The sequence below is a fragment of the Pongo abelii genome, chromosome 10 (genome assembly GCF_028885655.2).
Source record: "Pongo abelii isolate AG06213 chromosome 10, NHGRI_mPonAbe1-v2.0_pri, whole genome shotgun sequence".
Lineage (NCBI taxonomy): Eukaryota > Metazoa > Chordata > Mammalia > Primates > Hominidae > Pongo > Pongo abelii.
In genome coordinates this window covers 875,104-889,766 of record NC_071995.2, presented here as the reverse complement: position 1 = coordinate 889,766, position 14,663 = coordinate 875,104, and the positions used below count along the sequence as shown (strand labels likewise).

The 14,663-nt window shown below is 37.1% G+C and overlaps 1 protein-coding gene across 24 annotated transcripts in view; it reads right to left on the bottom strand.

Moving 5' to 3' along the window:
* The window catches only part of WNK1 (WNK lysine deficient protein kinase 1), a 160,445-nt gene that overhangs the window by 51,925 nt on the left and 93,857 nt on the right, over positions 1 to 14,663 (bottom strand). For all 24 annotated transcript variants that reach the window (XM_009247295.2, XM_009247287.3, XM_054527806.2 and 21 more), the window contains exon 5: positions 2,044 to 2,132. In XM_009247295.2, coding sequence (XP_009245570.2) covers positions 2,044 to 2,132 — 89 coding nt within the window. The remainder of the gene's footprint in view (positions 1 to 2,043; positions 2,133 to 14,663) is intronic.

Below are 14,663 nucleotides of genomic sequence, written 5' to 3'. Positions count from 1 at the left end.
AAAGGAACAAAAATAAAACACCATTAGTCTGAAAAAATAATTTTCAAATGTGGCCAATTATTGTTATTATTCACAGAAGAAAAAAATGGGAAAAAATACAGGGGAAAGTTTATAACTCATTTTTACATTGCTGCATTTGAAGGGTGACTACAGAGGTTTACTCTGAAGTATAGAACATCATAACAATCTCATTCATGAATAAGAGCTGATAGTGATAATTTTTAAATCCAATCATCTCATTAGTAATAATATACTAGTAATGGCGAGCTAACACAATTGTAACATAATTTTTAAATCCAATGATCTCATTAGTAATAATATACTAGTAATGGCGAGCTAACACAATTGTAACAATTTTTAAATCCAATGATCTCATTAGTAATAGTATACTAGTAATGGTGAGCTAACACAATTGGCTCTATTAAAACTTCAAAATACCACATGATAATTTACATAGCATTTTATAAGTAACACAAATCTTCATATTTATAATCTTGTCTGACCAACACCCAATTCGATATCATCTCCTGATTATTAGGAAATGTAGGCCCAGAAAGGCTGAGAATCTTGCTCACAGTTATAAAAGCTGTAAATGCTGAAATAGAAACTAGAAAATAAGTATTTTTGTTTCTAGTTTGGTACCTTCTACCACAGCAAGCTTTATTTACACCAATAAGTTCTCTTAATTCCTTGTTCAATAATTTGTGTACTGGGCAAGCAGAAGTCTGATTGTGAAACAATCTTAAGATAAAATGGTTTCAATATGCCAATCATCTAATAAACTGCTCCATCAAGAATTGAAACAGGCTGGGCGCAGTGGCTCACCCCTGTAATCCCAGTACTTTGGGAGGCCAAGGTGGGTGTTCACCTCAGGTCAGGAGTCCGCAACCCGCCTGACCAATATGGTGAAACCCCGTCTCTACTAAAAATACAAAAATTAGCCAGGCATGGTGATGTGCATCTGTAGTCCTAGCTACTCAGGAGGCTGAGACAGGAGAATTGTTTGAACCTGGAAGGCAGAGATTGCAGTAAGCTGAGACTATGCCACTGTACTCCAGCCTAGGCAACAGAACAAGACTGTGTCAAAAAAAAAAAAAAGAGTTGAAACAAACATTCCTTTGTTTATAGTAAAAAGTCCTTAAAGAGATTTAACTACCCAGCATATATAAAAATGAAAACTCAAACTAAATTTTTACTTAATAAAGGCTTAAAAACCATGAAGTTAAGCTCTTCTAAATAACGATGTTATAAAAAGAACGAGACTGGAGAGGTGAAAAGATGGAATTCTTTAATTTGGTTGATATATCTAATAGCTCTCATTCTTCAAGTGGTAGATTATGCTCAATTTGCAATTTATATTTGTACTAGCTAGTCTCCTTTTTCTTTTTTGGAGGATGGAAGGGGGTGGCAAAGATAGACTGTTTTTCAAAAACAGACACTGGACCTTCGCCACGCCTAACGGGTGATGAATCAGCTATATGGCAGATCAGATACTTGCCACTCCTCTAAGAAAAGTCCTCTGTTAGTACAAATGACTAAGCCACATCTCTTTCTAACCCCTGGGCGAAGTCTTCTCTTTTTACTCAAGGAATTTTGATGTTTTGCTCTTCTTCAATTCTGGCGTAAGGACAGCAAATCAGACCTGTAATAGCTGAGCTGACTTTAAAGAGCCAAAGTTTTATTTCACCATTTAGAATCCAATGGTAAAGGACCAAGAAAAGATTTCCTGTGTCAGATATTAAACTCTTTTTTGAGTTTTATAAATCATGCTGATGTTTTAAGTAAGCAGTTCTCATGGAATGTAGCTATGTTTACGGTGGTTCTGGTTTACTGAAACTCTACCAAACCATATTTTTACAGTGTTCCAGTACATCAAATCTGAATAACCACAATGAACAAAACCCTACCTTTAAAAATGTTACAGGCACAAACAGAGAAACCAATCACAAATATTAAATACACCGTAGAATGAGTGTTGTACTCAAAGCACATTAGTTTTTAGGTTTTGTTCAAGTATCACCCAGATCAAAAGAGGCAACTTACCTTTCATCTTTGTTTTGTCGTATGCATCCTTCAATGATTTCCTTCACTTCAGGAATTGCTACTTTGTCAAAACTGGCTGGCTTCACCCCCTGAAAACCATAAGCAGAAATGCATTAATAAAAGCAGGGCCTTTGAACTTTGTTTTTTAAATTTCTTTTAGGTTCCTTTCTTACTATCCTGGCTTTTTTTCTGACTCGCCTGCAGGAGTTGGTCCATGCAGTGTCACAGTTGGGTAGTGGCAACTTAGCTCTTCACAAGAAAACATGGAACAGTGACAGTGGGGTCACTTACTTCCATATGTGACAACGAAAAAATTTAGGCAGATGTTAATATCTTCTGCTGTGTTTCAAGTAAAGGAATTTATTGCCTAAAAAAGAAAGCTAAATGTTCTAATTGGTTAGAAGATCTTTTGTTCAACCTTGTTCCCTAAACACATCAATCAATACAGCATTTAACTATTTTGAACACTGAACCCATGTGTGGGCATGAATTCACATGCTTAGTTTGGCAGGCATTATATTATTATAGTAATCTTTAACAAACTCAAAGGAGTTGAGGATTTATATTGTTTTGGTATGATAACTGAAGAGCAAATTGTCCTGCACAAATAAAACACAATGAAAAGTAATATATTGGACCCATAAGAAAGACATGCTCTGCAATTAATCTCAGAAGAAAACTCATTACCACTATTACATGTGATAATACATAGTAGTCATCACAGTAATAGTTTAGAATCTTTATAAAGTATAAATAAATTATTTCTTTCTTTTTTTTTTTTTTCCTCGAGATGGAGTCTTGCTCTGTTGCCCAGTATGGAGTGCAGTGGTGTGACTTTGGCTCACTACAACCTCCGCCTCCTAGGTTCACGCAATTCTCCTGCCTCAGCCTCCTGAGTAGCCGGGAGTACAGGTATACGCCACCATGCTCAGCTAATTTTCGTATTTTTAGTACAGATGGGATGGGGGTTTCTCCATGTTGGCCAGACTGGTCTTGAACACCTGACCTCAGGTGATCCGCCCTCCTCGGCCTCCCAAAGTGCCGGGATTACAGGTGTGAGCCACCATACCCAGCCAATAAATTCTTTAAAAGTAAATTTTCAGGTTGGGTGCCGTGGCTCAACCTGTAATCCCAGCACTTTGGGGAGGCTGAGGTGGGCAGATCACGAGGTCAAGAGATCGAGACCATCCTGGCCAACATGGTGAAACCCCATCTCTACTAAAAATACAAAAATTAGATGGGCGTGGTGGCGCATGCCTGTAGTCCCAGCTACTCGGGAGGCTGAGGCAGGAGAATCTCTTGAACCCGGGAGGCAGAGGTTGCAGTGAGCTGAGATCGAGCCACTGCACTCCAGCCTGGTGACAGAGCAAGACTCTATCTTTAAAAAAACAAAAACAAAAACAAAAAAAACCAGCAATGTGTGGAAAATATACATAAGATGTAAGAACAAAATGCTTCTGTCTAAGAGGTGGGGTGAAAGAGAAAAAGATCTCATCTATTCTGACCTCATCTAAGTCACCACACGGATCAAGAGTTGAAGCACTGATATGCTGTTCAAGTGGCACTGTAAGTCAACAGACACATAAAACAAAGGGAATGGAGTTGGGGTGGGGTGGTCAGAAAAGTTAAGTTATTAAATATACATACATTCTGATTATCTATAGTCTCAATGACAGATATGGTAAAACAAAATTAGTGACCGATAAATCACAGAAATGCATATAATCTCTCATAGATCTAAATGAAATAAATGAAATACATAAAATGATTAGCTCTAAAGTCTTTTAAGTACCAGAGTTATATCCAAAGCTGGATAATACTCAATTACTCATTGTATTATTCCGAAGACCCAATTTGGAGAATTCTACTCCCAGGGCTAACTTTTCACAGCAAGGAACTGTGTAGTAGGGCTGACCCTAAAGTTAAATTCATGTATTTAAAAGCTTCATTTATGAGAATGACTACAAAGATCACTATCTGTATTATCCTCAATCTTATTTTTCCAACTCCATCTAAGTTTTTCCCAGCTTGTTTTTATCTTCATATAATTCTAGTGAAAACAAAATAACGCTGCTGAAGCAAAAGGCTGCTTTAATTGAGCAAGCTGGTATTTCAAACTTAAGACTTATGAAAACAGGAAATGCAAGAAAAAAATGAATGCCACATACTAAAAATTCTCTGATAGTAGAAAAACTGAGTACAGTTGGCCCTCCTTATTCATGGTTTCCACGTCTGTGGATTCAACGAACTGTATATTAAAAATTCAAAAGAGAAAACTGTATCTGTACTGAACACATACAGGCTTTTCCCTGTCATTATTATCTAAACAATACAGTATAACAACTGCTTACATAGCACTCACAGTGTATTAGCTATTGTAAATAATTTTTACATGTAAATACTATGGGTCATTTTATATTTCTGGAAATTGAGCATCTTCAAATTTTGGTATCCACAGGAGTGTGGGGTCCTGGAACCAATTCCCCAGACAGGGAGGAACAACTGTATTTTGGTTTACATTTGGTTTTAGTTTTCTACAATAAACACATAAAAACTGCATAAACTTTCTTTTTGTAAAGATAAGTTCTTGACCAGGCATGGCGGCTCACACCTATAATCCCAGCACTTTGGGAAGCCGAGGCAGGTGGATCACCTGAGGTCAGGAGTTCAAGACAGCCTGGCCAACATGGTGAAACCCCGTCTCTACAAAAATTAGCTGGGCATGATGGCGGGTGCCTGTAATCCCAGCTACTTGGGAGTCTGAGGCAGGAGAATCGCTTGAACCTAGGAGGTAGAGGTTGCAGTGAGCCCAGATAGTGCCACTGCACTCCAGCCTGGGTGACTGAGCAAACCTCTGTCTCAAAAAAAAAAAAAAAGAAAAAGAAAAAGAAAATGATAAGTTCTTGCTCTGCTGCCCAGGCTGGAGTACAGTGGTGGGATTGTGGCTTACTGTAGCCTCAAACTCCTCCTGCCTCAGCCTCCCAAGTAGCTGGGACTACAGGTGTGTGCCACCATGCCCAGCTAATTTTTTGTCTTTTTGGAGAAACAAAGTCTTGCTATGTTGCCCAGGCTAATCTTGAACTGCTGGCTTAAACAATCCTCCCACCTTGGCCTCCCAAAGTGCTGGGATTACTGGCGTGAGCTAACACAATTAGCTCTTCTGATTATTTTGATAGCATTTTAAAAGTCTAGGGCCAGGTGTGGTGGCTCAAACCTGTAGTCCCAACACTTTGGGAGGCCGAGGCAGGAGGATCGTTTGAGCCCAGCTGTTTGTTTGAGACCAGCATGGGCACAAAGCAAGACCCTGTCTCTCCAAAGAGACAAAAAACTAGTGGGGTGTGGCGGCACATATGCCTGTAGTCCACCTACTCAGGAGGCTGGTCCAGAGGATCGTTTGAGCCCAGGAGGTAAAGGCTGCAGTGAGCCATGATCGTGCCACTGCACTCTAGCCTGGGTGACACACCGAGACCCTGTCTCAGAAAAAAAAGTTCCTTCTTCCGTAAGCACATACATTTCAGGGGAATGTACGTAGCCTACTGGCAATAAAACTATGTATTAATTTAACAAAGCAAATGTATACTGATTCTTCTGTTTTAATCTAGCATAGGCACACTGAAAGGACAAAAACATTTAACAATAAAAGACATTCAGTGTGAACTGGACAAGCAGAAGTAGTTCTGAGCTTCAGGTTTCCTGTCTAGCCAATAATGATAACACCTGTCCAACCTGTCTATCTAAATTTACAACAACTGAATTCAAATGTCTATCTGGGTTCAAAGCTCTTTGAAGTATTAAGTTTGCTGACCCAAGGCTACCTCTGAGTATAAAGGCAATCACCAAAGATAATAAAGGAAGGAAAATCTTTTCTTGAACCTGCTTTCATCCTTGATTATCCTTAATAATAATCCTCTTGTTAATCCTATCCCTGCAAACATATATGAATTCATGACTTTACAAATAGGAATACTTATTGAGCAAAACAGATATTAAGATACAGCAAAATCAATAACTGTGCATAATACAACCTTAAATTTAGTAGGTTATGCTGCTTTTTCAACCTATAGCCAAGAATTTTGTATAGAAAATTCCATACCAATGCTATACCACATATTTAGATACTACTACTGCCTTAAAAAATGTACCATAGGTGCCAAGTTAGCCAATAAAACTGAGACACACCTTACCAGTCCAGTAGCTGGTATTAAAAGATTAAGACTGCTTAATGCTACCCACTTAAATACTGAAAAATATAACAAGGAATCTTACCAGTCAGCAACCATCAATAAGCCAGGATGATTAAAATACCTAGCAGAGGTATTCTGAATCATTTAAGAAGCAAGCATATACAGGTATTGTATATTAAAAGTAAATGTGTACATGGAATGATTATGAAACCTCGCTGATCCTAAAAGTGACCCACAGAAAAGTCATCTGGGACATGTAATAGCTGTTTAAAATAAATACAAAATTACAGTTTTTAAAATATACTCATAGGTTTCTTGTTCTTAAGACATGAGAACTCAATGTAATTTTTATAACTGATAATTTTTGAAAGGTGAACTAGATTATTCTTAAACACGATTTTAAGCACCAGACAGAACAAAGTAATGATAACAAGATGTTTTCATGATAAAAGAAGAAAAAAGAACTAAGCTAGATAAATTGGGTTACTGTCTTACACAGAACAAAACTAGAGTTTGTTAAGGACATACAGCCCTCTCATTCCACTCCTCCAGAGCCAACAACTCACTGGCTCTACAGATATTTTTCTCTTACTTTTCTAATTCGCAAGAGTTACCTTTAGGCAGTAGTGGCATATGTTTTTTGACATGGGACAGTAGCTTATTTTTCTTCATAAAATGTAAGTATTTCTTGAATATCTACTGTACACTCATTACAAAACACAAAGGCCACTTCTGCACAATTTTAAATGGGGTACAAAAAAATGAACAACTGTAACTCTATAATAGCACATTGAGAGTCCGATATAAGACAAATGTTTATCAAATTTTATGTTGCGCTATTTGAACTAAAAAAAACCCCACAAAAACATATGCACATTTTATAGGCTGACTTCTCATTTGAATTCTATATACTATGTTTTGCCAACTAACCTGCTAGAAAAATAAAAGTGAGTCATAATACAGAATTCTCTGACTCAATCTTTCAGATCCTAAAAATTGCCAGCACTTGCTTCTTAAAAGCTTATGCTTCAAATGTGGTAGGGTAACATTAACATTAACTCTTAATAAAGGTAAAACTTTTCCCTAACCATTCAGAATTAACAAAAGCCTACCCCCTCCTCACACAGAATACACTATAAATTCACTAAATTATAGAACTCTAAATATTTTTAAAGCATTCTCAAGTTAACAATTGCAATACTTTAACTGAAAGTTAACAATTTCAATATTTTAACGGAAACTTTCTACCAATATCACCAAAAAGGCTACAATATAAACTGTTATATATACTGGAAATTCTTACCTACCTCATTTATACAATCCTTCTGAGGGCAGCAGCAGCAATGAGAATTTATGATGACAAATACTGAGCAAAAATCTTTCTTTGTAATATCCATCAGAAAAGGCAAAACAGATTTCTTATTGGAGGAAAATGAAGGAAAAAATGTCTCTGATGTACATTAGCCCACAGCATAAGGAAGGCAGACATCAAAGTCAGACTGAAACACAGTTTCTTGTTTAACACTAGCCATGCTCCCCCAACTCTCAGACATGAATTTGCCCTACTCAGCCAACAACAGATTTATTCTAGATGGACAAACCTGCATGCCCAACAGCAGGAAAACTATTCTGTTAATATTCCTTCTGCTTCTCTGCCAACAGTAATAGATCCCTGGACAAGCAAAATGAGATTTTTACTTGCTCAATGCTCCACCTACTTTGTGCACAGGTTCTATCTCCTTGACCTATCAAAACCTTTCTTGGATGCTTAACTCTATGTACACTAGAAACCCATTTACCAAAAACACTCCCTTCCTCCGATCATTTTGAAAGTGTACTTTAAAAGAAAAAGGGGATTGAGTTCAATGGACAAAGTGTAAACTCAGAATATGTAGACAAACGAACACTGAACAGGGAATCACAATACTGGGGCTGGGTTCTCAGTTCAATCCATTACATACTATGTTTGCATGACCTGGACCATATCCCTTAAATTCGTTTTTAAAGTTGAGATAATAGTTCCTCTGTTCACCTAATTTAAAAGGCAGTGATATTAAGGTAGACTGCTTTACTACTCTTTCACAGTACATTTGTAAAAAATCAACAGTATTACTACAAGCCTACAGTAACCAAAACAGCATGGTACTGGTACCAAAACAGAGATATAGACCAATGGAACAGAACAGAGCCCTCAGAAATAATGCCACATATCTACAACTATCTGATCTTTGACAAACCTGACAAAAACAAGAAATGGGGAAAGGATTCCCTATTTAATAAATGGTGCTGGGAAAACTGGCTAGCCATATGTAGAAAGCTGAAACTGGATCCCTTCCTTACACCTTATACAAAAATTAATGCAAGATGGATTAAAGACTTAAATGTTAGACCTAAAACCATAAAAATCCTAGAAGAAAACCTAGGTAATACCATTCAGGACATAGGCATGGGCAAGGACTTCATGTCTAAAACACCAAAAGCAATGGCAACAAAAGCCAAAATTGACAAATGGGATCTAATTAAACTAAAGAGCTTCTGCACAGCAAAGGAAACTACCATCAGAGTGAACAGGCAATCTACAGAATGGGAGAAAATTTTTGCAATCTACTCATCTGACAAAGGGCTAATATCCAGAATCTACAATGAACTCAAACAAATTTACAAAAAAAAATCAAACAACCCCATCAAAAAGTGGGCAAAGGTTATGAACAGACACTTCTCAAAAGAAGACATTTATGCAGCCAAAAGACACATGAAAAAATGCTCATCATCACTGGCCATCAGAGAAATGCAAATCAAAACCACAGTGAGATACCATCTCACACCAGTTAGAATGGCGATCATTAAAAAGTCAGGAAACAACAGGTGCTGGACAGGATGTGGAGAAATAGGAACACTTTTACACTGTTGGAGGGACTGTAAACTAGTTCAACCATTGCGGAAGTCAGTGTGGCGATTCCTCAGGGATCTAGATCTAGAAATACCATTTGACCCAGCAATCCCATTACTGGGTATATACCCAAAGGATTATAAATCATGCTGCTATAAAGACACATGCACATGTATGTTTATTGTGGCACTATTCACAATAGCGAAGACTTGGAACCAATCCAAATGTCCAACAATGATAGACTGGATTAAGAAAATGTGGCACATATACACCATGGAATACTATGCAGCTATAAAAAAGGATGAGTTCATGTCCTTTGTAGGGACATGGATGAAGCTGGAAACCATCATTCTCAGCAAACTATCGCAAGGACAAAAAACCAAACACCACATGTTCTCATTCATAGGTGGGAATTGAACAATGAGAACACATGGACACAGGAAGGGGAACATCACACACTGGGGCCTGGGCCTGTTGTGGGGTGGGGGGAGTGGGGAGGGATAGCATTAGGAGATATACCTAATGTTAAATGATGAGTTAATGGGTGCAGCACACCAACATGGCACATGTATACATATGTAACTAACCTGCATGTTGTGCACATGTACCCTAAAACTTAAAGTATAATAATAAAAAAAAAATCAACAGTATTTATGTACACAAGTGGTACAAATTTTTTGCCTCTTCTTCTCCCTCCTATAAAAGTCTCAAAATTAAGACATTCCATTTGCCAGGAAGATCTCATAGATCCAAATAAAAACTACTTTAATTTTAGTGATTAAGGGAAAGTTTTTCTTCAGGGCATTAACAAAGATTGTAGAAACAGCATTGCTCATTGCTTTGTTGTAATGGGTAACAGATTAAAGTCCTCTCTCCCTTGTAATTTTGTAAGCTTGAATCCTGATCAAGACAGTGAATGCTAAGGCTTCAATTACCAACAGTAGCATAAGAGAATGGCTTGGAAGCTGTTTGGAAGTAATATATTTAAAGGTTAGAAATGCTGCTAATTCTAACAAGCTATCTCAAAGCAACTGCCACTAATCTCTGGCTCAACACAATTTGTTATTACTAAGTAGTCCAGGATGTCAGGTATTGCTCAGAAACGCAGCAATGTGTGCTGCAAAAGTGCAGCCTACCTCTAACTTAACTGTATAAGCAAGCCTGTGTAGGACCATGCTTGGCTAAATGAAAGAGCTAGAAAACAAGTGCCATGTGTCCTGCTTCAAAGGTCCATCAGATATAAAGATGTGGGTAGTTTTAAAACTCTATGAGGCAACAAATAAACCAAACTGAGGGGGCTTTTGGGGGCTTGAGGAGACAAAGGTATGATGTAGGCACAAACATCTAGATTCTATAAAGAGCAACCTTTTCTATAAATCAAAATAAGAGTTTTCAATATATACAACAAAAATACCATTCACAAATAGATAACAGTTTACATATCTAAACTAATTCTTCTTTCTCTCAAAGTCAGTGCCTTTCTCTGGATTTCCCCTATTTCTTTCAATCGTGTCATTATTTCCATAGCCGAGAAGAAACCTTAGTCATCATTGGATGCTTCTTCCCCCACAATATTTAAGTACTACTATTATTCTCTATGGGCTCTTAACACAAAGATAAAGTTAAAAACAACTGGGAAATGGTTTTGTGACTAGTATTCTTACTCTTCTCCAACAGCCAAAGATCTCTGACAAAGCAAAAAAAAAAAAAAAAAAAAAAAGTTTTTACTGGCTTCTTTGCCGCCTCTCAAGTCATTGTTTTTGTATTACAAAAGTAACCATCAAAGTTCTGACTTCTAATACCTCATCTCTTTAAGCCTAGACCAATTTAAGATGGGCCTCATATTTCCGTTCTCTTCATCTCCAATTTGTGTTTTACACTGTGGCTAGCTCCAACCATCTGACTCCATTTAAGCATCTGACATTTAACCATTTCTAATCATCTGGTATCATATAACTCATAATCACACTGCTCAAAAATGGTTAATAGTTCTCCACACCTACTCAATGATCACAGGATCACAGATCTAGAATGAACCAGATTAAGAGTCCTTCCTTGTTCAAATGACAGAAATGTTAACTCTATGTCAAAGTCAGAATTAATTCATTAGCCAGCCAGGCGCGGTGGCTCACGCCTGGGACCCCAACACTCTGGGGGGCCGAAGCGGGCAGATCACGAGGAGGTCAAGAAAGACCATCCTGGCCAATATGGTGAAACCCCGTCTCTACTGAAAACAGAAAAATTAGCTGATGTTAGCACATGCCTGTAGTCCCAGCTACTTGGGAGGCTGAGTCAGGAGTATCACTTGAACCTGGGAGGTGGAGGTTGCAGTGAGCCAAGATCATGCCACTGCACTCCAGCCTGACGACAGAGTGAGACTATACCTCAAAAAAAAAAAAAGAGAATTAATCCATTAATTCAACTAGTTGACTATGGAGTGTCTCATCTAGTCTAACAGCTATCAGGCAATCTGCTAGATACACTGCACCACCTTCACCACCTAGAAGATAAATATAATCTATACTCCAGTTAAGTACGGGCTGAATCAATGGTAAAACAAAAACTAGAATCCAGATTTTCCAGCGTCTAGTTTGATGTTATTTCTAGTCCATGTTATTGTGCTTTTAAAGCTGGTGTGAAAATCATAATCTAACTTCCACCCACATCTTTACCCAATCTCCCCAAAGTAAGTTCAGTCAAACTGGTTACTTGTTCACTGAATACTTTAGTGAACACTTCTACCAACAAGAATACTTTTCCTATTCTGCCCCCTTTTTTCAGTCAACTGAGTCTTATGCTTCTTTCAAGGTATACCTCAAATCATATATACATATACATACAATCCATTAGAGAAAGTAGCAATTACAAAGTATCTATATGAATCCTTTAGCATTTAGGTTATTTACAGTATATCAGAAAACTCAGTACTGCTGTATTTAAATATGGAAAACAATCTTTCTATATCCTTTGTTTTTATTCTGTAGTATACTGCCTTGTGAATTACAGATCAATATTCAGGGTAGGTAAGTAAGGTCAGCTTTTTCGAGGAATTCTGAAATAATGATTTAATAATTATTATTTAGTACCTAAAACACTGGGGATGCTACCACCTTTAATCTTAATCAAATCACAGTAGAATAATGAAATGCTTCTGAAAATCATGCAAAATGTTCCTAAGATATAGCCCCTCAATACTGGAACTTTTCTTTTACATTTATAACCTAAATTTGCTGGATGGACATAGAAACAAAATTTATTAAGGAACCAGTTCAGCGAATTCCAATAGATTTTCACTGATAGCACAACAAATTCTAGCTGCTAAAGAAATAAATACAAAGTTTCCTTCAACTTTTCAAACACCACCTAATTAGGAATCAGTCTCACTTGTTTCAGTAAAAAAGTAGGGTGAATTGCAATCTGTTATATAAAAACTAAAAGGAATTTTACCCTAATGGCTTTAGTTCTGTTTTTTTCCCAGACAAAATGTTCAAACCTTGCAATCCAAAAGCTAATGGAATCAGTGACAAAGTCAAATTACACAAACAAAGTAATTAAAAATCCCCATTATTTCTAACTTGGTTGTTATAGGGCTGGATTCAGCCAGATTCTTACAGTTATGAACCATTAGTTTACAGGAATTTGAACATACCTTATGATCCCATTGGAAAACAAGCCTCTTCAAACTCCCCACCAAATCAAGCTAGCTCTATCAAAGAAATTAACTTACTCATGATTCCCCAAGGCTCGTTACTCTCTGAATACATGAAAGCTTGTGTACTGCTCCAGTTCAAATGCACTATCCTTCATATAAAAAGTTGATGTCATTGCTTGCTACAGTTTTTATTATTTTAAAAGCACGCCAAAGTTGCGCTAAATATATCCTACTTTTACTTGGATCTTCTCATTATCAGTGGCATAGATTTTCATGATAACTGGGTCAAGACTACAAGTATAGCATACAATTAAGAAGTTTTTCTCTGTTAAACAGGGGGAATGAACCTTTACTCAGAGCTCAGAACTGCAGTACCAGACTTTTGCTACTCACATCTCCTAAACTTTTTACCCTCAGTTTTCCTTGCGGTCTAGAAAACAGGTTAAAAACAAAACAAAAAAAGAGGTAAAGGAAAATAATGTTAATGTTTGTATTAGTATCATGTTAACAGAACCTTGATTTCTGACTACTATTATTTCTCCTGCATGTCCTTAGGCAAAATGCTTAAATTCTGAGTCTATTTTCTTACCTGTGAAATGAAGACATTATCTACTTATCATTATATAAAAGATTAAAACAGTATATGTAAAGCACTTTGCAAGGTGATCGACAAGATTACAAATAAATGTTAGCTCGTTCTCCCGTTTAAAGCTTGATTTTATGTGACACTTACGAAGCACATTTAAATTAATGCAATTTGCTGAATGTCACTGGTTAAAATAACATAAAAAGAGACACCTTATTTCACTACTAAATATGTATTAATAATAATGATGTTGATGATAATGGTGATATCTATTAGGTACTGACTGATAACTGTATGCCAGGTACTTTGCCTTTCTCATTTAATCTTCACAAATACTTTAGGCTCAGAGAAGTAAATAATTTGCTCAAGGTCTCACAGCTAGGCAATGACATTACCGGAATTTGAAAGGAAGCAGATCCAACTCCAGAGCCTATTTCTTCCACCTAAAAAGGCAATGCTGAGCTGTTAAATACAAACTCTTCTTTGTAACCTTTTTCTAAGTTAGTACTAAATCTACAGAAGGGGGAGAGTGGTTTACTGGTTACTAATAGCCAGGGTATACACAACAGACCTGGGATGAAAACCAGAAATCTAGAGTAGCCGGGGTCTGTGGGTGTGTTTGTATCAGGAAGCCCTAGGATCTCTTCCAATGGATAACCACACGTTTCTTTAATAAGCATGCAACAGTTAAGCAGACAGACACTAACATATTTTAAAATTAGTTAAATTTACTAACTAAAAATTTAAATCGCAAGCTGACTTAAGAGAAGGTACAATATTTCAAGGCCTATTTCAACACAGAATCATCATGATTGCTTATATAATTATATAAATTATATTATCTAAGAACTTATTTAAACCCTCCACATTTATCTCAGCATCCAAAACATAAGAAAACTTTTAGAAAAGTAACAAAGACCACAGCCCTTTTTATTCTTTACTAGAAGCCACGAGATGGGAATGGAGATTGGTAAAATCTAGACAGTATTTCCTAGGCAAGAAGTATGGTAATGGACAGTGCAGAATTAAGGACTGTAGAGCATACACAACTAAATTTTCATAGCTTAGAGGAAAAATAAAGCACAAATGTATGCCACCTGCGGCATCCTTAGAAACTAAGGATTCTAGCACAGTTCCAATGGACTTAACTCTTCAAGTTTTTTATTCCACATTTTCTACAGCTTGATTTACTGGTTTTCCTTTTTAAAAAGCAACAACCAGGCCTGGTGTGGTCGTTCACGCCTGTAATCCCAGAACTTTGGGAGGCCGGGGCTGGTGGATTGCTAGAGGTCAGGAGTTCGAGACCAG